Here is a 25,663-nt window from a genome sequence, read left to right as displayed (position 1 = left end):
CACTTCATTAAATGATTTGGCACACACAAGGAAAGAAAGAATTTGCTGGAATGTAGCAAGGTGTCCTTTAACAATAACTTAATTCCAGAGTAATAATTTGAAGTATCTTTATTGAAACATTCAGGTAATTATTTAAAGAATGAAGCTCATTCCAACAAAACTACGGATTTAACATTTCCAAGTATAAAAACATTAAAAATTAATTTTTGTGGGGATAACTTTTATCCCTAACAAATTACTGTTATTAACATACTTCATTGCACTAAAGAAACCAAGGAGGAAGACTAGTCAATTTAATTGCTTTTGCACTTTAGAAAAAATTGCACTGATTTACATAAATTACCCCAAAATTACCCAAGCGAAGTTAGCCTTGTTCATGGCATCCCAGCACTGCAGGCTTCAGAAGCTGAGAGTCAAATCAGGTGCCAGTACAATTCAAAGCCCTCAAATTTTGCAGATTATCACAGTAAGTCCCACTACCACTACTGTCATTATGGTATTAAGGGATACCTGTGGGGAGAAAAAGGGAGGGAGGAAAAATCCCAAATGGAGCAAACCGCAGTACTTGTATCCGTCCAGTTCTAGAGGGAGGGGAGGGTTTGCATCACCATCAGGTTCCTTGGGGAAAGCAAGTGTTGCCAAAGATGGCTTTCCCACAAGAGGCTCTGAAAATTTGCAGTGAAGTGATTAAGATGATTTGGGGGAAGACTTTCACACTTTGGATTTTGATTTATTCAAAGTTTTGCCTTGTGCATTAAGTAGTCTCAAACACTCTGAAGTTGTGCTGTATGTAAATAACCTAAATAATTTCTTTTGACTCTGTACAATTCCTACCATAACTAAGTTACTGTTATTCAAAAAATAAGTGTCGAAACCATCACAAATGTATTGGTTTTTCAAGCTTTACTACAGCTATCTTTAAAATACACAACAGAAAGAACTCCAGTTACACTGCATGAACGTGTTCAGTATGTTTGGTGTGTAAAGGCCGTGCAAAGGAAAGTAACAGTGCCTTGTGCTCCTTCCCAGGGCAGGGGTAGGAAGCTGGCCAGGCATGCAAGAGGCACTATTGCTTTCTAGAAGGCTGAAACTTCACTAACTGTCCCACTGTAGCCAGGGCTGTGGCTGGGGGGCAGTGGTACAAGAGCAGGAACAAAGGGGTGATGGCCCAGTGCTCCTCAGTGACTCCCATCCACAGGGCACCTGTCCCTCCCCAGGCCCACCACCCCACAGCTCTGGGGCAGCCTGTGGGTAAGGTAACAGAAAAGAAGCAACACAGAACTAGGTGAGTTCAGGAGAAGTCTTGCAGGAGAGCCTAAACTGAATTTTAAATACTAAAAAGGCGAACAACCGACAGTTGTTTTTTATAAAGTATAGTAAACATAAGATATTTTATAATTATTGGGTGCAACTGCATTTTTCATCATGTGCATGGCTGAGTGGTTAGTTAGCAATCTGTCATGCGTGGACTCCTGCAGGAAGGATAACTGCCAAAGTGTTTTTACAAACGTTCATGAGCACTCAATAAATTTCACTACAGCTTTGGTGACACCAACATGGAGAGGATTAAAGCAACTGTAACAAGTGTACAATAAGACAAATCTCTGTCCCAGGGGAGGGAATGTATATTTGTGCAAAATCCCAGTTAATAAGTTACAGTAGTTATTACTGTACTGTGTGTGGCACTGCTCACATCTTCAATGCACCGTTTCCAGCCTGCCTCCCTGGGCAGGGGCCTCCTCAGCACAGTCTGAAATCCACACTCTGGATTTTATCTTTGACTTGCTTGGTCCTCTGCCTTGGTGCAGTCTGGTGGCAATTGGTCACTGTGAATGTCCTCAGTGTCTGTCTTTGCCTGCACCACCTCCTTCTGCTCCTCTGCTCTTTCCACCTCCAAAGGTCCTTGCTCTTGGCCAGGGGAGAGATTTGGGGGTCTTTGATCCAGCTTGTCCAGGTCATCACAGTGGCTGATGGAACTGGTCTCACTGAACCCATCAGAGCTTCTCAGAGACCTTTTGAAAGCTTTCTGACCTGTGAAGTGTTTGAAGCATTCAGTACCCATGGAGGCAGCAAATACAAACCCTGGTGTGCACAAGTTCAGTTTCCAAATACTGGAATTTTGTAACAGCAGAGAAGTAGGTTTTGTATCCTGCTACTTTGGACCCTGAACATAGACCCAGACAGGTCTGCAAAGTAATAGCACCTGTTACTGTATCCTGTGTATGCAGACTGGAGAAAACTGAGCTGAAGCCAGGCTGCCTGCTTACAAACTGAAATCATTCCAGGTTAAACAACTGAACTGAAAGTCACAGGCTGGAAGGCACCAGCCCAGAAGGTGAGTTAAAGCTGGGTTTCTAGCCAGGCAAATCAGCATTAATTACTAATACAACTATGCAGAGAGTGCCATAGATTTAACAGATCTTCACCTCAGAATGTCTTAGGCCACAAAATGTTTGGTAGGAACAGAAATGCAGCTGCTGAAGTACATGACTACATGTTATTATGCTTTTATTTCAAATAAAACTTTTGGCTTGTTTACCTGTTCATTTTTAAAGCTCAATAACCTCGTAATATTCTACAGGAAGATTCTAGACTTCCTGGGCAGTTGTCAGTTAATTGGACAACTTCCCATAGTCCCAGGAAGAACATGTGGAGAGATAACAGCTTGGGGCAGTGTTCTGTGCCAAGGGTACATTACGGTTTTTAAGGTGGTAGAAGATGAGCTCTAGTTCCAGATGTTACAAAAGATGGAAAACCATGTGGGTCTTCCTGTGTCAGGGAAGTTTTAGAAATTAGACACAGAAACTTACCAGGAAGTCTTTGTTTTGCAAGGCTGGAAGTGGGAGTTGGAGGTGGAGTGCTGCCTGTTCCTTGGGCCTTTGATACATACATGGATTCTGTGGATTCTAGAGAGCCTGCAGGTTAAAAAAAGTAAGTTGACTAAAACTTCTGAAACAGCAGTATTTGAATTCAAACTGTCACATGGGGGTGATACATTTCTAAAAACCCAGGGATGCGAATGCTGACACTTCAGAAGTGAATCGGTTTCCCCCACCCTCATTTCACAGCACTGCTACTCTGTAGTCCCATTTCCTTCCTGCCCTGGGCATGTGACATCTGCCCAGCTGCCAGGAAGGGGTGTCCAGCCATGCAGGGTCAGCATTCCCAGAAGAAGGGGCTGTTCTCTGCTCTAAGAACCTGCCACTTGGTGCATCCAGGGTCACAAAGGTGCTGAAGCAGGAAGCTTTCCCTGCAGGGTACAGACACACAGACAGTGGGCCACTGTCCTGGGTGTGCCAGATACTCTGCTGAGCCAAGGAATATTCATTTCTGTGACTGCCACAGTACTACTACAGTGAAAATTTACAATTTCAGGGAGTATTATGTTGGTTCATCAGTCTCTCTGATGCAAAAGCTTATAGGCAGCTCTTTCTACATCCCCAGACACAAATTACAAACCGGAGTAAAACAGAATCTCCCACATTGCACCGTTCTGTTTACTACAGTTTCCCAAACAGCCCAGTTATGCCAGGCCCCAGCTGCCTTTAACCTGTCCTCCAATTGCTGCACAGGCAGTTCAGCACACAGACCAGCACAAACCAGGATGGCAACAGCCAGGTTCAGGGGCACAGGGGAACAGGGGAGAGGCTGTGAGAGGCTGTGATGTGCTAAGGCCAAGCCACCCCCAGCTCACACATTGACCCCCCCAAACTCCTCCAGGATATGCAACCAGAGGCCACAGGAATGATTCCTCTAATAACTGCCAGTGTCTATCATGGCTTTTTTAACAGGATTCAACATGCAAGAACAAAATATAAACTGCACAAGAGAGCAGAAGATTCTTACTGGGTGTTACAGAAATAGTGCAAAGCGTGTTCTTGTACCTCCTGAGAGGGGATGATGTCGCTCATGATCAAAGCAGCACAGGAATGTGTGCTGCAGGTTGAGCAAAGAGCTGAACAGCCCCAGTGCCAGCACAGCACAGCTGCAGGTGCCCCGTGCCCTACCTGCTGTCAGATTGAACGTCCTTCCCTTGGGCGAGGCTTGGAAGGGAGAAAACCAGTTGAGCACAGAGCCCACCACTGGGATCTGTCGCAGCAGCCCCTGCAAAGCACAACCCAACACTGGTGAAAGAGCCCCCAGGGGGATGAGTTACCTCAGGGGACCACAGGGCTGCTGAGTGGGGCCTCACCTCTTCCAGCAGTCGTTCTTCATTTGCTTTCTGAAGCTGAAGCTGTGCTTCCTGTATCCCTTTTCTAACAACTTCAGTCATGTTTTCCAACAGCTAATAAAACCCAGAAATAAGGATATGTATTATTTGGACTTGAAACTGTCTTTTTAGTTTAGGTTTTCAGGATGGAAAGAGGGTAGTCAGATATTTTTCCAATTTAAGACAGTATGTGACAATCTCTATTTCATTATGACTATAAATTGAAGAATATACATGCTGACTGCAGCTTTTTTTAACACAAACCCAGTGGAAATAATGTAATTTTAAACAGGAATGGTACTTTTTTTTTTTACACTTAGAAATGAGCCTATGACCCAAATTCTTTGAGAACCTGCTCAGCATATAAATGTTCCTCAGATGAATGTCTGGGAAGAATATTTATGTTTATAGAGTACATTTTGGTTCCTAGAAATAGTCAGGACTTAAATCAGCCTCACAGTAACAAGCTATGTGTCAGCCTATAGGTTCACATTGTTTTCCTGCTCTCACTGATCCCTGTGGCAGCCCAGGCCAGCAGCAGCAGGGCTTTATACTGGAAAGGGCAGGCAGCTTACTGGGACAGCTGCAGGGACAAGGAATTAACAAACCCAAGAAGCTACGTCTGTCTGTGTGAGACAAATGCCAATTTCCATATATTGACATTGGTTTTAACATTGCACAAGGACAGGCACTTCCTCCAAAATGCCAAAAATTTGTGTCCCTCTCAGCTAATAAAAGAACAAAGAGGAAGCTGCTCCATTTCCTTCAGGGAGAGGCCAGCCAGGAACTGACCCCCATGGCAGCTCAGGACCCCTGGTAGTGCCTGGCTACAGGAGGGAGGGCAGTGGGGTGGAACTCAGAGTACCAGGAAGAACCTCTGAGGTTCTGGCCCAGTCATCTTCAGCTTTGGTGCTGCCTTTCAGTGCCTTTGCTGCATGTCTCAGGGCAGGCTGGACTGATGTGGGCTTTTTGTAAAATCCTCCTTCTTGTACCAACCCTCCTCATCTGAGCAGGGCAAGGGGCATTCACAAATGGGTTCTGCTTCCCAGCTTTGGATCAAATGGTGAAGAGCCACAGATTTACTGCAGCTGGTCCCAAGGACTGCACCATTCTGACTCTTCCACTACTCTATTCCTCCCTGGAACCTTCAGAATGTGAAGGGCCCGTTCAGTTCCAGCTTCTCCACTACAACAGTTAAAAAACTGAAGGTGCTCTACAACAAAACATTCCTCATGTCACCCTCCAAGCAGCACAGGGAGTCAAGAGTGGGCAGGAAATCACTGCCAGAAAAAAATTCATTGCCATAATCAACATATTCCCATGAGCAGAAATAGGCAAAGGATTTCTGAAGTTCTATTTATTTTTGAGGTAAGAAAATTAAATGCCCAACACTAACAGAATGAAAGGACAGATGTAATGCAGGTCACTTAGGAATTCTATTTTAGAGAACACTTGGAGAACTCCATTCAGGTAAATGCTCTGACAAACAGAAGTTGCATCATCAGCTTTATTACTTCAACAGGTAACTTAATTTCTGGATTTAAGACACCAATTTAAAGTTTTTCACATATTTTAGAGCATAGTCTTATCTTAAAGCTGGTATATAAAGAATCTCAATCCCACCACATCTAGCAGTGAAGAGAAACACCAGCTCACAATCAACTTACACCTTCACTTTTGTTTTTTGACAGCTTAAAATCTGAATGATAAAATGAGGCTACTTCAGTACTACTGAATGTTTTCATTAGAACTACTGCACACAGAACCACGAACACAAATTCAGACATCCTCACAATATCATAATCCAGAATTCTCTGTACGTAGACACAGATTATTCCTTCCACAGTAATTAAAACTCTTGTGGGCAAGCACAACTTTCACAATGAACAAAACCATGTCCTGAAGCCAATATGAAAGGGGAGGAAAAAAGGTGTTTCAATATTTTTTGAGTTATTAATACATACTCTTGAATTTTCTTCAATTTCTCTGCCTGTTGCTGCAATAGTTTCAACCAGCTCTGCCACATCCAGATCCTCTGTGACCATGCCAATGTAAACACAGTTCTTCTGCCCTCCGAATTCCGGACCTGGGGGCACAGGGAGAGTCAGGGCTTGGTGATGAACAAATCTGCAATCCTGCAAGGGCTGCAGCACTCATGCTTGTAAATCTGGAAATCCCAGTACACACCCCCCCTCCAGTACCTAAGGGCAGGATCTGTGTGGGTACAAATTATGCAGGGCAAGAAAGTTCAGCCCAGGGGGGTTTCAAAGACAGAAAACATCACCTGAACAAGAAAAACAGTGGATATTTTATGCAGTCAAGGAGCTGTGTTGTAAATACCAGTGTTGAATATGCTTTAGACTCCTTAACTTTCAGCCATTTACAGATTACTTGGTTCCACAACCGTAGGGCACTTAATTTTTGACAGCTGATTAGAAAAAGATCAGAGTTCTGAATAAGCAAATTAATACTTTCAGCTATCATGTGGCACTGTGTAAATGTGAAAGTGTTGCTAATTATCACAAAAGTCATCTAAAGCTTTCAATCAAGCCACAGAGAGCAATGAGGCCATCAGTGCCAGTTTGGAATGAGATCAGCTTTCCACTAGATCAGCACCACTTGAGGAGGCTCCACCTACACCCAGGAATGCTGCAGCTTTTGTTCTTTCTGGCAAGGAACCTTTCTTGGTCAAGTTGCCCACACATCAGTTTTCACAAGGATTTCTGAGAACAGCTCACCTGGTGAGCACTCCTGAACTGAAACATGGGCGAGGAGGGAACAGTTACAGGTGTTCCTTCTGCAATAATCACATGGGCAGCAGCTCATTCTGCATGATCTATCAAATCATTCTAGCACAGCTAGGAAAATGACTTCTAGCGTGAAAAGAAATTCTTTAAATAGTGCAGTTACCCAAAGAAAAGGTGAGATCTGACTCCAGCTCATTTAACTTTTTCAGAAGTTCTGTATTGATTTTTTCTAGTTCTTTTTCTTGTTTGTCATCATTCTTCTCATCACTGTGATAGTTGTACCTTCAAACCAAGCAAAGAGATAGCAATTTCACTTTACAGTACATGCAGAAGGACCTACACATTTAGCACATTTCTACAAATTCCTGTATTTTACAAACAAAAACCTCAGACAATTACAGCTCCTACCAGCAAGTTTAGTGGCATTTATCACCAGGGACTGGAGGGTGAGCTGAGCTTGCTGCTGCAAACTCAACACAATGGATTTCTGATTGCTATATTGATTACACCTGAACTGTTTTGACTAGACAGAATCCTTCCCAGAGGGCTGCCTCAAATGATCAGAGCAGACACCTGGAGGATTTTTTTAAGTCCATTCAGCATATCAGGGAGTGCCATTATAGATAAAACCAGAGTTTATCCTTGGCTAAAGACAGTGGAATGCACTTGCTCATTACATATCCAACACACACACTGCTTCCAGTGTTACAACAGGTGCTCAAAGCAGCTCTTCAGCTTTTCTTTAAGAAATAATCGAAGAAAATTACTTCATAAAGGCAATTTCCTAAAAAGCACTCAAAAGCTTCAGCTGGGTGCAAAGCCAGATAACAATCAGCAAACAAAACATCCAAATGACCACTGAAGAGACCACGAGGTCCTGTCTGCTCAAGCACAGAGTTTACAAATACAGCATGAAGAAAATAATTTACCTCACAACACCTAACCCTGGCCAGTCAAGATCTTCAATATATAACAGGCTAACTGTTCTTCTCACTTCTTGCTCAAACTCCTCTCTCAGCTGCAGTGTGCTTGTCAACACCGGAATCTTCATTTTTAAGCAGTCTACCAAGTGATCAATGTCTTGTATTTCAGTTCCTAAAACTGCAGAGCAAAAGTGTTAAGTGTGTGGTAAGTGTGAGGGAAACGACACAGATGTCTGAATCAAGGATTTGTAAAGGAGCTACTCTGCAAGATAATCACATCTATAATTTATAGATGGTATTGAATATCTTGGTCTATCTAAGTGGGTTTTTGATTCGGTTATCTATGCACTGATACATCAAAATGAAAGGAAGTAAGGATTTCATAAAAACTAATAAAAAGGATTTTCTCATGTTACAAACTAATAAGGATATGTTACAATATCCTTTTACATTACATCAGTAGCTAGCATTAAAAAAACCCCACAAACATCCTCTTCCTGTAGCCCAGCTGGACATGAATTAGCTTCCATGCTGGTATAAAACAAAACATCACAGCATCACCAAGTAATTTTACTCTCAAATCTGCTGTTCTGTGTACACCAGGACCTTCTCTCATGAGTATCAGCTGTTCTATAGCCTAAGCCCCTCACCCCACCCAAGCCAACAGGAGATACTGTGCACCCGCTGAGCCCTGCACACTGCTCTGTGCTTCTGCTTTCCAAAACACAGATTTTTTTTATATCCCCCCTCCACCACTAGTTACAGAAAACCCTGGAGGCCTAGTAAATAATCATTCCAGCTAAGTAGCTGTGTTTTGAACACAAGCACCATTGCAGTGTTGAAACCCCTGTGTAGAAAGGTCAGGCATCTGGTGTTAAGCAGCTGAGAGAAGGAACTTAACTGCTTTTCCTAATTAACTCCTTTTCCTAATGAGTTTAAAAAGTAACCAGGAGGTGTCTTTCTCTGCAGAGAGAGTGAGGCAATGTGACCCACAACATTAACACACCTGCTGCTGGGGTGCAGCAAAATGATCAAGCTGAGGTGGTTTTGGTTTGTTTATAAGAAAATCCTCCCCATATCCTGAGGTGCTTCTTGAGCACATCTGCTTTTACCCCAGGAGACTGTGGTACCCTTCCACAGCAAAGAGCAGCATTTGCAAGGGGCTGGCTGGAGTGAACATTACCTGCAGAAGTCATGAGCGGGCTGAAGCGCACGCACGTGCCTTCATCATCCAGCTCCACCACATCGACTCCGCTGGCAGGAACCAGCTGTGCCAGCTGCTCTCCCAGCTGCAGGGACAAGGCACAGTTAGGGAACTGCACAGGGATGGCTCCTGCAGGCCCTGCCTCAGCTCAGGGAACAACATGGACACAGTTTTCCCTGTGTCCGCGTTGGACAAATTCAGCTCTTGCACCAAAATCCTCCACCCTGCGGGTGAGATAGGACCGAGTTCAACAGATCCTCAAAATCGTGGAAGTTCGGGATAAGCTGCAAGTGTTACAAGTCAGAATTTTCTGCAAAACTGCCACTGCCATTAGGTGTGCCATGATTACTGCACAAGGGATCCAACCAGCCACGTGCTCAGCTCTGCCAGCACAGGCTCCTAGAATTAACTCAAGAGCAGGAAAAGGCAGCTGTCTGTTCAAGAATATACAGACACTGGCAACAGAGCATTTGGCTGATTTAAAAGAATTCTGAAGTTTATACATATTCCCACAAGATCAAGGGAACAACCAAGAGCTTAAGATTCAGGAATGATTTCACTATTAATTATGTGTAAAATGATCAGAAATGTGAAAGCAACTTTGCTTAAGAGAAAATTAATCTTTTAAACAGCCACAAGTTTTGCAAAGGAAATTGGATCAAGAACATCTTTCAAGCTACTCTAACAAAGGGTTTATAGCTCCTGATGATGCCCTGAACTACTCCACTGTCCCTCCCCTCCATTCTTACCCACTGATTGAAGGTGTCATAAATGTGCCCTTCGTTGCTTAGTATGGGGTGCTGAATAGTTGAGGCCTGTGCAGCATGTGAGGTCTGATCTGAATCCAAAGACACAGGAATCACAGAAGTGAACTTTTATTTACTTAATTAAATAAAAGACAACCTCAAATTTAAAAGATAAAAGACAATTACATTTCCTAGCTAATGTAACACGTCTACACCATATACTGGGCCTGGAGCAGATGAACATGGATGTTTTTGTAAAAATATGTTGAACATGATAAATACTTGAAATAAAACAGAGTTGAATGTAATAGTTTGAAAAAAAAAACCCAAACCAGGAAAACACTTCTGAGTTTTGAGGTTAAAATGCCCCAATGGAAATACAACCAGTGTTTTCACAAAGCAAAGTCCTGTCACAGGAGGCTGCACATATTTAATACCTGTGACAGCATTTCCAGAGCTGGTCCCAAATGTGTTCTGCTGTTTTTAAAATTGCAACAGGAACTGTAATCAGTAAACCACAGCAAGGCAGTGCTTGCCACGAGCTATGAAATGTTTGAGAGGAACAGAATACCTGAACAAACAAAAGTACACTCATACTCAGCCTGCAGCTTGTAAGAAATTTCCATCATCTGCTCCCAAGATCAAAATCATATGCAAATTTTCTCACTCAAGAAGGCAGAAAATTACTTGTTATGAAAATTTAAAACACTGCAGTCTAAAAAAAGAAGTTATCACGTGTATGATTTGTCACAGATTATGACCAGCATTCACAACCTTTTTAAAAGCATGTTACATGACAGAACTGCACTACATCACATTTATCTCAAATTCATTTGGTGAATTAGTAGTTTAAAGTACTCTATAGAGAGGGGTGCTTTTTTGGTTGTTGCTTGGTTTTAAATAAATCACATACCTCTATTTGAATATTCCTGGAAAAACTTGAAAACCACCACTGGTGAACTCAGTTCATCTTCAACCTTAAAAGAAAAAAAATATTTTCCCCTGCTTTTTTAAAAATTTAACACCATGTACAATTCCTTACACTGCTGAGCACAGCTTGAGCTCTCTTGAAAACCACCCCAGAATCACTGGGAAACATCAAGAAAGTTCCAGCAGGAAAAATAAGATTGTAATTGCTCCTGCTTTGGAGAGATGGACTGTGCTACTTTTGAAGACAGTCTGAGGTTATTTCATAAGCCTAAAAATGCCAAGATTTATTTGAGTAGGAGGGTAAGTGATACAGTAACTTGAACTCCCAAGGCCATTAATACTCTACAGCTTACTCAGTAAGTTGACTAAATTTTCTATACATCAAATATCAACTAAAATTTGGGGATGAGGGTCAGAGTAAAATAACCAAACCCTGTTGGACAGGACATCTCATAGAAACTGAATTTGGAATGAATACATTAGCTGTGATTTCTAAACCTGTTTCTGGGGTAGAAACCTCAGCTGGGATAATTTTTGTGCACAATATCACAGGGTTCACAATATGATTTCAACAGCAGGGTAAGATGCAGCCAGAATAGATTAGAGAGAGGGAAACTGGTTTCATAGATGTATTACTGAGCAAAGCCATGTTCTAAATGGAATTAAATCAAGCTTTGAACACAACTTCTGGATGCTCTTCTGCACTCCCATGGGTGCACCAGTACAGAGCAATGGAACAAACACGATCCAGAGGTCACATACAGCCAAGCCATGAGCTTTCACTGAACACTAGAACTTAATTAGAAGGATCCCAAGTGTCTTCAAAACAATGGTTATGATTAACATAATATTTTTAATAATTTATTCTAGTCAAAGTTATTCTTATCATAACAGGCAGAAACTAAGATATACAACCAAAGTATTAAAAACAGACTGTACCGAAGTTTTAATGAAATCCAGGTTTTTCAAGTTTTCCAGCAGCCTTTGACTCTAGAAGACCAGAGCAGAAGGAGAACAAATGGAAGAGAGAAATACAGTTTTAGAAGTCAAAAGTTATTCTGAAAAACATTAAATAGTCACAATTTTTGAGCAAAACCCTCCAACACATCAGACTCATCCAGTTTTCATTTTTCAATTTAGAATGCAACAGAAAAGTATTTTCTGGGTTTAGTAAACCACTGACTACAAAGTGAGACCTTTAAAAAATAATATTTTGCATATAAGCACTGCATTTTGTAACTAACATATTATATTGGACCTTAACTTTTACAAAAGTAAGGACTCCAAACCTAGTGCACTTGTACCTCAAGAAATGTTTTGAAATCCTTTTTAGTAAAAGTAATTAACCAGTATTTAAATCAACACAATGCCGAGTACGAAAATAAAGTCTCTGTGAAGAGCTTTCAAGCAAAAATAGTTAAGAGAAGTGACAAAAAATGAAATTATTATGTTACTTCACTGTCTAGGAAGAACAAAGACTTTTTTTTCTCCTTTATAAAAATATACATACAATCTAATAGTAAAAGCACAAACCCTGCCTCAAACATGGTGCTTTCATCGTGGGTGAAACCCAATGCTATACTATCAACAACTGCAGTATTTTAGTTGAGTCTTCTACAACACATCACCATAACCAGAAAGATCTGTCAAGAGCTGTCATAAATCCCTGCTGGGCTGTTGCTCACCAGTTGAGAGGCATGTTTTATCCTCTCCACAATGCCATCATGGCCCAGGTACTGCAAGGAGAGCCACAGGGGCAGGGCACGGAGCTTCTCCACGGGCTGGCTCGACGTCAGCCCCGCTGCCAAGGACTGAGGAGGAAAACAAACAAACCACTGTTAAGCTCTCCCCAATGCTGCCACTTTTGCCAGCTTTGGAAATTGTAATTTAGATGCTTATGAAGAACATGGCAGCACATGGATCAGAATCAGAATCCCAGGATCTGGAGGATGGTGAGTGAGGATCTGAACATACCAAGGATGGATCCTCATGTCTGTAGAGCGTCACTGCAGGCACTGCGGGGAGCCCCAGCCAGGAACCCAGAGTCAGAGTCATGCTGTCACATTTTGTTGCAGCCTGAAGTTGATTACAATAAGCACAATATAAGCCATATATATTTTGATTAACCTTACACAAGCACATTTTTTAAAGTTTCTAGATATAGTGAAACATACCAGTACAGAAGAGGAGACATAACCCAAAGCCAAAGTTGCCAGATTCACGCTGGAAAAAAAAGTGGGTTTAGCATATATTAAATATGTATTAAGAGACAGCATTTTAATCTGCAGTTTAAATATTTCATATTGATGTGTAAAGGGAGGTCATTTTTGTTCATACAGTTTTCATTAACAATGCAGGAGATGTTGCTACTTGGTATTCTGAGATTGAAAACTCAAAAGTAAAAATCTACTTAGTTCTAGAAATTTTCAGTCCAACATTTGGTGAAATCATCACCCAAGGTCATATCCATAATTCAGCATCAATTTGGTATCAGAAATAAATAGAATGCAAATACAGCTATTCCACAAAATACCAGGAGAAACTGTCCTTATTTCAGCTTCAAAAAATACCATCGAGAGCACTGGAGTCTTCACTGATATTGTCCATGTTCTTGGAATTTATTTTTCTCCTGGTTTAATCCCCCTCCCAGTTCTGTTACATACTGCTCTTGCTGAAGCCTTCTTGACAACCTTCACTGAAGTGCCATTTCATTCTCAATAACCATTGTATAATGTCCTCCCTGACTTAGGTCTTTTTGGGCCTCCCTGGCCTAGAAGATATTTTTATTAATATTTCAAGCTCTTCAAAGCAAGGGCAGATAAGATTACCATCTGAATTCAAGTGATCACTAATCTGTGCTGAAATTACCTCTCCAATTAATTCTTCCTCTGTGTGTAAATCAATTTCTATCTCACAATAACAAAATTATAACCATATAAAATGCTTACTGTGACCAACTCAAGTGGGCCCTATGGCTCTGTGGGAGCTGCTAAATGAGATGGTGTCTATTAGTCAGACTTTTGAATGAACACAGCTGTAGAGCAGTAGGTGACCAGTTCCATACCCTTCCACATGGAGCCACATCTTGTACTGCTCACAGAGCTCCTTCAGCCGGCCCAGCTTGTCCGTGTGCCCAGCACCTGGAGTCCCTGGTGGAACAGGGAGAAGGCAGTGACAGAAGATCAGCCTGCACTGAGGCTCTACTAAATCAGCCTCTTGGACTCACACCACTTCCCAGCTCCCAAGCAAGTAACAGTCAGCTCCCTCATTCATCCTTAAAGCAAATTTTGTACATGTGTTTAATTAACGAGAAGAAAAAAATATTTTTCAAGCTAAAGTTGATGGCACATCCATCAAAAAATCCTGAAGTGTTAATGTAAAACTGATTTTTAACAAGAGATCTGCACTCATTAAAGGAAGTTACAGTCATATTAATACATCAACTGACATATGCAGAACTATAACAGCACAATCCAAATTTGAATTCATTCATTATTGTGTGGTCATTAAGATATTTCCTGATATTTTTGATATGCTACCACTGAGCTGTTTAGGAAAATTTTGGTTTTTTATTGTATATGTATTCATGAAGTAGCATGGGGGTTTTTGTGATTGTTTGTCCACAGCACTTACCAGCATTGGCCACAAGCAACAAAGGCAGCTTTCCAAACTCAACATCATCTTTAATCAGTCTGTCCAACAAAGCAACATCCTGGTATCAGTAAGAAAACAATGTTTGTCAAACACTGAATTATTTCTGCTGAACTGGGAAAATGCATTAAGCATTCTGAAGTTCTGAAAGGAAACATTTTCAATGTCTTTAGTTTTGGCTTGCACTTTCTTCCTCTCAAAAGCAAAATAATCTGAATAAAGCATTTGTGAAAAATAAAACACAAATACACCATGTAGCTTGTGAAAGTATTCCAACTACTCCTGTTCTAGAAATCTTGCACTAAAAAGCACTTTACTTAAAAGACATTCAAATATTTTGCAAATGACAAGACCAAGAGACAAACTGCTTTCAGAAAATTTCCATCTATGATTTGCACAGCTTTAACACAGAAGACTTAGAAGTTGAAAAAGTAATGTATTAACAGCTTTTTCTAACAGCATACTTGGTATTCATTTAATGAGGCTTAAAAAACAACCAAAGCACAGAAAGAGCTCTAAGGGAAGACAAACTTACCATTTGGTGCTGAGATCCAAACATAGTGTTACAAGGCACACGGCACATGCAGGAAAGGGGCAACCCTAACTGCAATAGAAATGATGGAATTTCAGCTGAGAAATAAATACTCTTTTCATGTGTTCACTAATACAGAGTGACACAAAAACCAGTGTGACAACAGAAACCTTAATATTACATTATAAAGCAAGTTTTCTGCTAAAATTTATAATAAAATTAATAAGGAAAAAGCACAGGACAGATTGTGTATGTTTGGGCTCAGGTCTATCTCACACGACCAACAGCTTATGTAAATCACAATGCAACCTAAAAACAATCACTCATTTTTTACACAGTTAGCATGCAGGATGCTTTCACTGGAAATATTCAGAAAATTTCTCTTCCTCCCACTGTATCACTGCTGCAAAACACAGGCTGTAAATAAAAACTCAAAGTGTTTTTCCCAGACAAATGGTTTTATTTTAAATATATGGTCCACTACAGCTGAGGTTATGCCCAGTATGGACTCTGCTTTCTTTGCTGTTATTTCCACCATGAGGAAAAAAAAGTTGCCAAAATCCCCAAAGCTGTGCAGGCAATATGAAGGCAGGTAGGCTCTAATTGCAGCTAAACCCTCCCTGACCCCTGACTGACTTTACCTGATTGCAGAGAGCTTGGCCCAGGCCTGTTCTGGCTGCAGAACTGATGTATATGACAGGCTGCTTAGTGTAGAGCACATTAAAGCCCTCAAGGGTATAATCTTCATAGCGGGTGTGAATTACAAGGCGACAGATTTTTAGGAGACCTTCACGATCATCTTCATGATAATAGGCTGATCCATTTTCATACCTGCCAGAAAGCCAAGTAAATATGAGCAACATAACCAACAGTCAGTTTAAGGACTAAAATAACACTGATCAACAAAAAAGCTTGCCACAGGACAGAGAAGATAATAAAAAACCCTTCTATTTTCCTAGGTTAAAGTAGATTAAAAGAAAACTTTTATGAGACAGGCTGAGATTAACAATGAGAGAAGCCAAGTATATATTTTCATTTAGACTCGGAGAAAGAAAGAAAGAAACAAACAAACATACATCTGTGTTCCTTTAAGAATGCCTTTAGAGAGTTCAAAACCTTGCTTACTAAAAGTGGAGTGTGGGAGGAAACACACAAAAGGCTTCATTCTGGTTTTAATATAGATTTAAATTCTGGACTGCTAATTTTAATGAAAATGCAACCTACATTCTTTAGGCTAGGTTAATGTTGTGTTTAGACCTTCCAAGGATTTCTAAGTTTGTGACATGGTGGTTTCTTTAGTTGACATCCTCAGTCAAGTCACATCCATTTTTAAACATTATCACTACCTTGTCACAGCAGTTATTCCCAGGGACTCACCTGAAAAGCCTGCAGAGCCAGAGAGTAGTGTCAGAAAGGATCCTGGTTGTAAGTTTTCTCAGTCTTTCCCTGTCCAGCACAGATATGTAAGCAGCCAAACTATGTCCCAGTAGAGCCATGTGACCCTGCTCACCAACATTCTGCAGTCTGCAAGCCAGAATAGAGGAAGTGCCAATCAAACCCAAGTCATGGGCATTACAGTAATATGGGCTTTATGGGTTTTTAATGCAGCCTGGCAGAATTGGTTGATTTGCAATTTAGATATTTAGCAGAGAGAAGTGCAGTAGATCACAGCCACCCTCCTATATGACACACTCAGCTGCCAGTGCACACAGCACCTCACTCGGCCCAGCAGCTCACAGGAACAACTACTGCTTTTGAAACAGCCAATATGAGCTGGAACTAAGCACCTTATCTGCACTGGGACTTGAAAGTGCATTCATACCCTTCTCTCCTATGCACAGAAAACTCAGAACACTTACATTACTATTTTTAGAGGCAAAGATTTTCTTTATTTGGGTTTTTTTGTTTGGTGGTAATTTTTTTTAAAACCTTGAACATATTGTTTGAATGTTAGTTTTCAATAATCCTCTGCAGATCAGTTAGTACTATTTCCATTTTACTTAAAAATGAAAACAATTTTTATTTCCTTTCATTTTAAAATCTACAGAGATACATGATAAAAATCTATTGGTATTCAAATCTTTAAGACTTAAAACAACTTTGAGGAAGTGGAAGAAATGAGCTGTCACATGAGAAACATTTCCCTTAAATAACTCAATTTAGCAATTAGTAATGAAAGCTTTGTAATTTTAAGAAAGCCAAGCCTCATGCATTATTTTGCTTCACTATACAATGTAAGGTACCTTTAAAAAGTTACCTGGTTGCACAATATTTTACACTTTAAAATACATTATATATATATTTATGCATGTAAGTACATATACTAAAATATATAGAGAAATTATATATACTGAAACAAATCTAGAACTTAAGTGGATAAGTTCTATAATTAAAAAATCAGATGTTTTCCACATCCAGTAACTGATACTGGCCTCACCTGTAGGACTGTGAAGTTTCCTCTTCCTCCTCTCCATGCATTAGATTCTGAACTAACTGAAGTATGCTCACCATATCCTGGCCACTGGGAGGGGAAACAAAGCCACATTAAAGAGACACAGGAAAATACCAGCATCCAAAAGAGGCCATCTGGGACACTCCACTTTTACTGAATGCTGAGTACAGCAACAGAAATGGTTCCTTGGTCTCACAAAAACTAATCGCAAAGATGAGGATGCTGAATCAATTTAAAATCCTACTTGCTTATAGTAGGAGACTCAGGAAAAACAAATCTACTGATACCTGAAAATTTGGTCTGAAATACCTGACTTGCCTACATTGAATTCTTATTGCTACACAGCCAACCAAGGCAGTAGCTAAGGATCCACATTTCACTTCACCTGAACCAGCCTCGGCTCATAACTCAGCACATCTTCTAAACATAGACTTCTTACATGACATGGTAAAACTGGAAAAGATCCACCTCAACTTTTCTAACTCCAACTGAAATTAACAGTAGTGAAGTAAGAACTTACACTGATAGCTGAAATTGCTTTTTATTCATAGAAAAGATAACTCAGTGTCTCCACTCAAAACCAGGGTTAGTTCCTGCACAGCAGAGACTTAAATAGCTCATGCAATATTTTCTGAAGTGCTAGCCCAAACTCCTGCAGGATCATCTCCCACAGAGGACACAACCAATTTAAATCTTCATTTTCAGGTACAATGGTCTTACTTGCCTTATGGACAAGAGCTCTGTTTAATTTCTAAAGACACCTGTGCTGAAAAGGTGGGAGGTTCATGGGGTTTGGCTTTTTTTTTTTGTTTGTTTGGTTTTTTTTTTCCTTTTTTTTTGTTAGTTTCAGGGTTTTTTTTACTGTTTTCTACCTTATCAGTCTCAGTTAATTTTTTAATCTGGGTGCTTTAATTCAACAGAAGTTTATGTATGTTTACTTTGAGTAAACAATCACAGCTGTAGGCACCACTACTTCATCAGATTCCAAGAGTTCAAAATTTCAGTCACCGAGGACAAGTAATCTTTTTTTCTCTTTTCAAGTATGGGAAAAATTTATTATGATGCCTGAAAAATGTTAACTTTTCCATTAATGCAAATTGCTTGGAAGACAAACATGCTATGTGTAGTTTAAGATTTTGAAAAGAGCATTATCTAAAAATTGCTGCTGCCTACCTGCCTTGGAGTGGTCCAGGAATATCCTTCCGTGCATATTTCTTTTCATTCTCCTCCTCCACTTTCCTAAGTTAAAGACACAGAATAAACTCTGTATTTAGCTTGTGTTTGATAACATCAACTATGTCATTGACTTTGACTTGTAGAAATGCATACTGACACACATCTATTTCACTGACAACAGGTTCAGAAATAAACCAGATGAGATTGACACAAAAGTTACATTCAGACTGAATTAAAGAGTTCCCAAGTTGTTGGGATTTTCAGTTCTTTAACAGAAAGCTTAGAGAAGAATCTCATATATACAGAAATCAAAAATTGCTGGCACTGCAATAATAATAAAAAAATCCTAACTTTGAAAAACAGACTTGTTTTGGGTATTAGAGAACATGCATAAATATGCATACATTTACTTTAAAAATCCCAGCATTTGAGAAACAAAGATGATTTGTATAGGTGTAAGCTTCAGAATGACAATGTGACCTTAAGGGTTTCTGTGCTTAATGCCAGTGACACAAATAATCTTCCCCTTAGCACAACAGGGTTTTTATTGTATGCTTTGCACACACCTCTGATTGTCTTCCAGCATCTTCATTGCTTCGTTCAGATTCTTCCCCATTTCTGCTAGAGTAGGGTCCACCATCTTTTAGGAAAAAGATAGCAACTTTCAAGAAAAGATCAAAACCCATTTGTCTCACTACTGTCTCTACAATCTAATAAATCCTAGAAGGGGTTAAAACGTCAACATTTGGATCTAGAAAGACAAGAAAGTATTCTTTGAGACTGCCCTAGATGAGAAATAAAATGGCATCATTCCCTGCCATTTCCCCAGCAGACTTTTACAACAGTAGTTTTCAAAACAGATGAGAAAACACCCAACCCAAATACCCTTGTAAATATATTTTTTTCCTATTTCTTGTAACTTTAAGCCAGTTTTTAATCTTAACTAATTGGAGAAATTCCTTTCACATGGACAGAAGAGTGAAACTAACACGCAGCAGGCAGCCAAGATAGGCAGCAATTATCCTCCAGCTGCACAAAACAGGCCAAAAATCCTGATCTCACTGCTGAAATCAGGTAACCACAGATATTGCCAGGATGGAAGAGTTTAAAAATCACGTAATTTATTTGCCCTGAACCGATGACAAGCTCAAAGTATTTCCCAAAGAATTGCTCTGGCTGTGAAGAAGACTCTTTCATAAACTTTAACCCAAGTGGTCTGACAGAAGCTTGTGACACTGACACCAGACACCTGGACAGGAGCATTTACCCATTTAAGGATTTAATGTCATTTGAAGCTTCCAGAGAATGTGGAAGATGTCATTTGGCAGAGCCTGATTTACCTGTATTTGAAAAATAAATATACCCCACTGTGAAGGGAGAAGGCAACACCACTGCTAAGCCCCATCACATTAGATGGCAAAACCCCTTGAGATACTCAGGTGACCCCATTACAGAGTCCCTGCTCCCTGCTGCTGCACAACCTCCAGAAATTCAACACCATGCCATCAGCCACATACCAAAGACTCAGGTGGTTACCCCTGCAGGCTGCTGCTAAGGCTGGGGGGACAGAGGGAGGGACGGGGGTTGTTTAAAGAAAAAAATCCCACAGGCAAACGCATTCACTCAGGCAGATGCAGACACAAAAGCAAATTTAATCACAGAAGGTAGTGGGATTCATTTACAGGAGGATTTTACACTATTTTCATCCGGAGGACTGATCAAGAAAGAAAAAAAAAAATTAAGTTGAAAGTTACCATATGTTCAAAGACTATTTTTAACCAAATATTTTGAGATTTAACTCGCATTACAGTAGGCGGCTGAAAGAATCAGTAGCCAGGCATGGGCACAGTGATCAGACCAAGACTGACAATTCTCTATTCAATAGCTTTGGAAGTGGCCAGTAAGAAAAGTTTGGGGAAAGAACAAAAAAAAGAGAGCAAGAACTGAGTAATATTTTACCATTAGAAATCCCAGCATTCAGGAATAAATAGGTTTTTACACTTCTACACTGACTTGCACAACAACCACCAGGTATGAGGACCACAACCTAATTAAGCACTGAGTGACAAAGCAGTACAAATACAAAAATTCCAGACCTCATCAGAGATTTAAAAAACCCAACACACAGAGCAAGCCTTCAATAATCAGAGGAAAACAGACATAACCAAAAGAAAAAGATAAATTTGATCTTTGGCAATATGTTCATACATTTTGAGTGGCTTCCAGAGTTGCACCATGTCAAAGAAACTCTGCAAAGAAGTTCGGGAAAAAAAAAATCAGTTTTGTTCCTGCCCTTAAAAGAGTAAATTATCACAATCTACTGATTGTAATTATCTCACATAATTTAACTCAGGCTGCCATAAAACATCATCAATGGCTGGAAGGCAGTTACTTGTTTGAACCTTCCTTAGCATCACATGCAAACATTCATATCTGTTGTAAATGAGGACTCGAGATGTAGAGAAATTATAAAAAGGGCTCTGAGCTGCTTTTGTTTGCAACTAACATAAAATTCACTGGCTCAAATGACATCAGATGTTTAAAACTGCACATCCTTACCTTGTGACTCATCCTCTCTCACTCACTAATTACACACACATGAAACCCTTCTGCCAATAAGCTGCCAGAATAATGACATAAAATACAGCTCTAAAACTCATCAGTTACACTAAGCTCCAAAAAAATGCTATGAAATCCACAAAGTTTTTGAATTCTGATATGGGCTGAATTAGAAAATCAATCCCTTCCGATTTTTTTCCAACTGCTAAGTGGATATGCAGCAGCTTATTTTCTCCTCTGAATTCTGGAAGGAGAAGAAGCCCACCTTTACCTGCTGCAGGCTGAACTTTCTCTATCTTCCTCCTCTGCTCACATTAGTATGGCTATGGAGCTGGGAAGCAGGAGACTTTCTGCTTCTTTTAAGCAGCAAGAAAAATAGGTGGGGCAAAGTTGCAGCAACAAACCATTAAGTTAAGAAATGTTTCTGAACACACTTGAATAACAAGAGCAGTAATAAACAGAGTATTTTTTTCATGGTCTTGAACTGGTTTTGAAAACGACTGTGGAGGAGTTCTTGAACACTCCCTCCTGAGGCACAGGACAGCACAGGTGTTTAGGGGGTTAAAGGAGCTGCAGGAAGTTTCTGCACTCAGTCCTTCCCCTGGATCACAGGCAGCCTTTGGCCAGGGCAGTTACAAGACACACAAATCCTTCCAAGCTCTGAGAGGCACCCGCCATGACTTTTTCTTCCAGGGGTCCATTCACATCCCAGCACCTCCTGCCTCCTTCAGCCCCTGACACACCTCTCACTCAGCCTGCTTCAACTTTTATCATTCATTGCCTTCCAATGTGTTAATCCAACTCTCTCAGGTTATCCTGCAATAGCTGTGGTTTGTAGTAACTTCCCTATTCTGTACCTAATCTGTTAGTACTCTATTAAGTACTTTGAACTGTGAACTGTTTATGATTTTACAGGCAGAATGTCACACCTTGGAGTGACTTGGCAACTGGGGAGAGAGGATAAGGGGCCATTCTCCAACTTTGATAAGACTGAAAATTAATTGCAAATTCAAAAGGGAGAATGCTGCTTCTATACCAATGTTTTCCAATCTTGGTTTTGCATTTCTGTAGGCTGTACTCCTAATGAAATAAAGGGATAAATTTTAAACAGTTTACATAAACTAATGTTGTGAGAAGCAACTCACAGGTGTAGCTTGTTCCATTTCATGGGAGCTCATTTTCCCACAACATTACTGTAACACCTTAATAGCAAGTTTTACCCTAAAAAAAAACAAAACCTCTTCTCAACGGTAAATTAATCTCAAACAATATCAGCATTCTTCAGCCAAAAGAATATTGTTTTTATTCTCCAGGATGAGAAAAGTTTAAGATAACAAAAAAAGAAGACTTCATGAATGTTTGGCTTGAATGAAAATGGCACTGTGTCATCACAAGGCTTCTTCTTACAGATATTCACTCTTTTAATCTTGATTTATTCCCCTAACATGTGCAGGACCTCAATGCAGCTCTGCTGCCTAAGTTTTCTGTAAACTTACCAGGATGTTGAGGTAAATAGCATAGTAACAAAGGACAAGAGCCACAGGCTGAGCAAGAAATCAAAACAGTTTTTTTCATGTTTAGGGAAAATACTGCTGTAGAGATAGCAAGAAGTTACAAGGAAAAAATTTGCACTGTTTTACCATTGACAAAGTCACCTAACTTGAAATTTAAAATCCTTCAGAAGATTAGTCACTTCTATCAAAATCCAAATGGGGGAAAAAATAGAATAGTTCTGTTAAGGCAAACTTCTGAAATCTAACACAGGCTTCCAGAATTATTTAAACAAGTTCAGCCCAACAAAAGATTACTGAATTTCAGATAAAATTAGTCATAATTATATCACTTATGGCCCACAATACCTTAAAAAATAATGCAAAAAAAAAAGCTGCTGAAACAAAGTTAATTTGCAAAATCAAACCAAGAGATGTTTGGGGTGCACACCTGTGAATCAGATTCTGCAGTGATTTTCACTGAAATCCCACTGTGCAATGTTTTCAATTCTCGGGAAATTTCTCTGCTAAAAAAAATCTCTTTCCATTTGCAAGACCCTAAAGACTGCAGTCACCCAACGTCACTGCATTACAGCTCATTAGGTGACTGTACCAAAATGGTTATGAAAAATACAAAGTTGCAACAAATGTTGATACAAGTTTAAAAGTAGTTATCACATCACTGGCACCCTGCACAAACACACAGCAAGGAGAGAATCTATGGTTCAAATAAAAGTCTCAAATCTAGTATGATAATGCTTAAATAATGTCCATGAGATAAGTGGACAGACATTCTCTGCAGAAAAATTTATCCCAGCTTGGAGAAATTTTAAATATATTTGGGGAGAAGAACTCTGACATGTCATGCTCAAGACTAGATAAACTGCAAATTGTACAGATTTACCACAATCTCAACCAAAAACTATTCCAGGAGGGCACTTATTGCTAAATATCTAGAAGACCATAATTGTATTATTGCATTTTATTATATAGAGAACTACAGCTTTTATCACACATGTGGAAAAAAGCTGTGATAAACAAGAGAGGAAGTAAATAAAATGATAACTGTTGACACATATCTATCTGCATATATGGAAAAATCAGACAGGCAAGTTTTGCAGACCATTACAGACTATTCCTCACATTAAGAGTAATCAAAACATTAACATCTTTTAGGTATTTCATTCTTACAGTGTCTTTATTGCTTCTAATGATGAACTAGTCAAGCAAAGAGCTTGGTCAGTACTACACTTGCCGTGTACTAATACACCTTCTTTAAATAACCCTGTATCACACTAGGGTCCTCTTTGAGTCCGGTTCATAGACAGCAAACTATTCCAATGAAATTTTACTTAATTAAAATTTTTCAGAACAAGCAGGAGTCACTTCTGTCAGCACTAGTAAAGAACTTAAGCTTTTAAACACTAACAAGCACTCGGTAACACTGCATTCTTCAGAAAGCTTGTAACATGGAGCACATCCCATTCAAATTTCTCTGGACCACCCCAAGGATCACACAAAACCGAGCATGCTGCATATAGTAATGACGCAAGGAGGGGCGTGTGCATTCAAAGCCTTAGGCACACCAAGCACTCGTTATTGCAGAGGCGCGGTGTCCGCACGGCCACCGAGGGCCGGGACAGCTCCGGGAGGGGCCGGACCCTCGGGCCCGGCAGGTGCGGAGCAGCCTCTGACTCACGGGGCCGGGGCGGGCGGGCTCGGGCCGGCACTGCCGAGCCAATATTTGCTTTCTGCACGACACGGGCAGGAGAGCAAACACGGGGCAGCGAACGCCTCCGTGGCAATTCAAAAAATGGGTAAAATAATTATTTATTTAGTAATATTTCCTCTCCTATCCTGCTGAAGGCTAACACTGACAGGAAATAAGCTCCATCTTTTTTTTTTTTTTTTTAAGAAAGCAGAAAACCCGCTCCTGAAGCATTTCCTGGTAGTTATCCTGCCTAGGTCCAGATCCGGGACACGGATGCCGGTCACACCGGCGGCTGTGGGGGCCGAGGGGGACACGCCCGGGGGCTCTGCTGCCGCCCCAAAGCTCCGGCAGGCAAAGCCGCCTCAGCCTGGGGGCAGCGCCGCGCACCGGGACCCGGCCGCCGCCGGCCCGCGCCCCTCCCCGCGGCCCCGGCCCTGGCCCTGGCCCCGGCCCCACCGCGGCCGCTGCTCGCGGCGCGGCCCCGGTCCCGTCCCCGTCCCCGTCCCCGTCCCCGTCCCCGTCCCCGTCCCCGCGGCGCTGCCCCGCAGACCTTCTCGAGCGAGCCGTCCATGGCCACGGGCCCGGCGCTGCCGCCCCGGCCGCTCCACGCTGGCAGCGCTGACGGGGCCGCGCGGGGCGGGCCGCGCTCGCGCGCTCACCTGGGCAACCGGCCCGCCCCCCGCCGCACGCACCACCGTGCCGCAGCGGCGGGGGGATGCGCGGCGGGCACACTGCGCACGGCGCGGCGGGGCCGGGGCCGGCCCTTCGCTCCGCGCCCCGCCTGAGGTCGTTCCCCCCCACACCAGCTGGTGGAACAATCCCGGAGAGAGCCCAGCTCAGTGACAGATCTTAGCGCATGCGCAGGGAGCGCGGTCCGAGCGGCGGTGGACGCCGGTTCCGGAGAAGAGCTGCCAGTGCCTGGGTTCGAGTCCCCGCCGTGGCGGGTGGTGGCAGGCCGTTCCCCGGCAGGGCTCTGCATGGCTCCAGACTTCATGAACCTCTCGGTTGTCACCCCGCTGTCGCCTACGGGGGCACCAAAGCCTTTCCTCTGCGTACTGGTCCCGCGCGGGGACGCTGCACAGCAGGGGCAGACAGCACGCACCTGTCCGTGGGCTCCCGTCCGACCAGCAGCACTCGGAGACCCAAACCCTGGGCTTTTCATGAGTTTTAGTTCTGTTCTTCCAAGTTAGAGTTACTTTTCGGTACATATCCCTCGTCCTATTCGTGCCACTGCTGTTATTCAATAGCACTGTTTGCAGCTGGCGTTGTTTGCGCAAGGATGTGTTGGGATGAGGGCCGGAAAGGGCCGCCCGGGCCCTGACACAGCGTGTC

General features: G+C 41.6%; 1 protein-coding gene across 2 annotated transcripts; it reads right to left on the bottom strand.

Annotated features, from left to right (window-relative positions):
- Nucleotides 1–103: 103 nt before the first annotated feature.
- PDXDC1 (pyridoxal dependent decarboxylase domain containing 1) lies at nucleotides 104–25,066 on the bottom strand. 2 transcript variants are annotated; one of them, XM_084216542.1, is made up of 23 exons: nucleotides 24,882–25,065; nucleotides 19,138–19,211; nucleotides 18,569–18,634; nucleotides 17,381–17,464; nucleotides 16,321–16,467; nucleotides 15,585–15,774; nucleotides 14,947–15,015; nucleotides 14,394–14,472; nucleotides 13,825–13,909; nucleotides 12,935–12,983; nucleotides 12,735–12,836; nucleotides 12,446–12,571; nucleotides 11,700–11,750; nucleotides 10,744–10,807; nucleotides 9,834–9,922; nucleotides 9,064–9,169; nucleotides 7,887–8,058; nucleotides 7,121–7,239; nucleotides 6,175–6,296; nucleotides 4,193–4,285; nucleotides 4,008–4,104; nucleotides 2,811–2,915; nucleotides 104–2,031 (listed from the first exon to the last, which is right to left on the bottom strand). In XM_084216542.1, exons 1-23 carry the CDS (start codon nucleotides 24,900–24,902, stop codon nucleotides 1,772–1,774), a joined length of 2,370 nt encoding a protein of 789 aa, XP_084072668.1. In that variant the 5' UTR covers nucleotides 24,903–25,065; the 3' UTR covers nucleotides 104–1,771. The 2 variants fall into 2 exon arrangements, with proteins under 2 accessions (XP_084072668.1, XP_084072669.1); XM_084216543.1 differs by lacking the exon at nucleotides 17,381–17,464 and having other exon boundaries at nucleotides 24,882–25,066.
- Nucleotides 25,067–25,663: the final 597 nt, after the last annotated feature.

Source organism: Fringilla coelebs (assembly GCF_963513975.1).
Source record: "Fringilla coelebs genome assembly, chromosome: 16".
Classification (NCBI taxonomy): domain Eukaryota; kingdom Metazoa; phylum Chordata; class Aves; order Passeriformes; family Fringillidae; genus Fringilla; species Fringilla coelebs.
This window is presented reverse-complemented; position numbering and strand designations above follow the sequence as displayed.

Excerpts from the sequence above, each read along its gene's own strand:
- PDXDC1 (XM_084216542.1), bottom strand. The coding sequence starts at position 24,902 with ATGGACGGCTCGCTCGAGAAG. Across the intron at positions 15,016-15,584 it reads GCCAAGCTCTCTGCAATCAG|TTAGGGTTGCCCCTTTCCTG; the intron begins GTAAAGTCAGTC and ends TTTCTATTGCAG. Across the intron at positions 9,923-10,743 it reads CCAGGAATATTCAAATAGAG|ATCAGACCTCACATGCTGCA; the intron begins GTATGTGATTTA and ends CTTTGGATTCAG.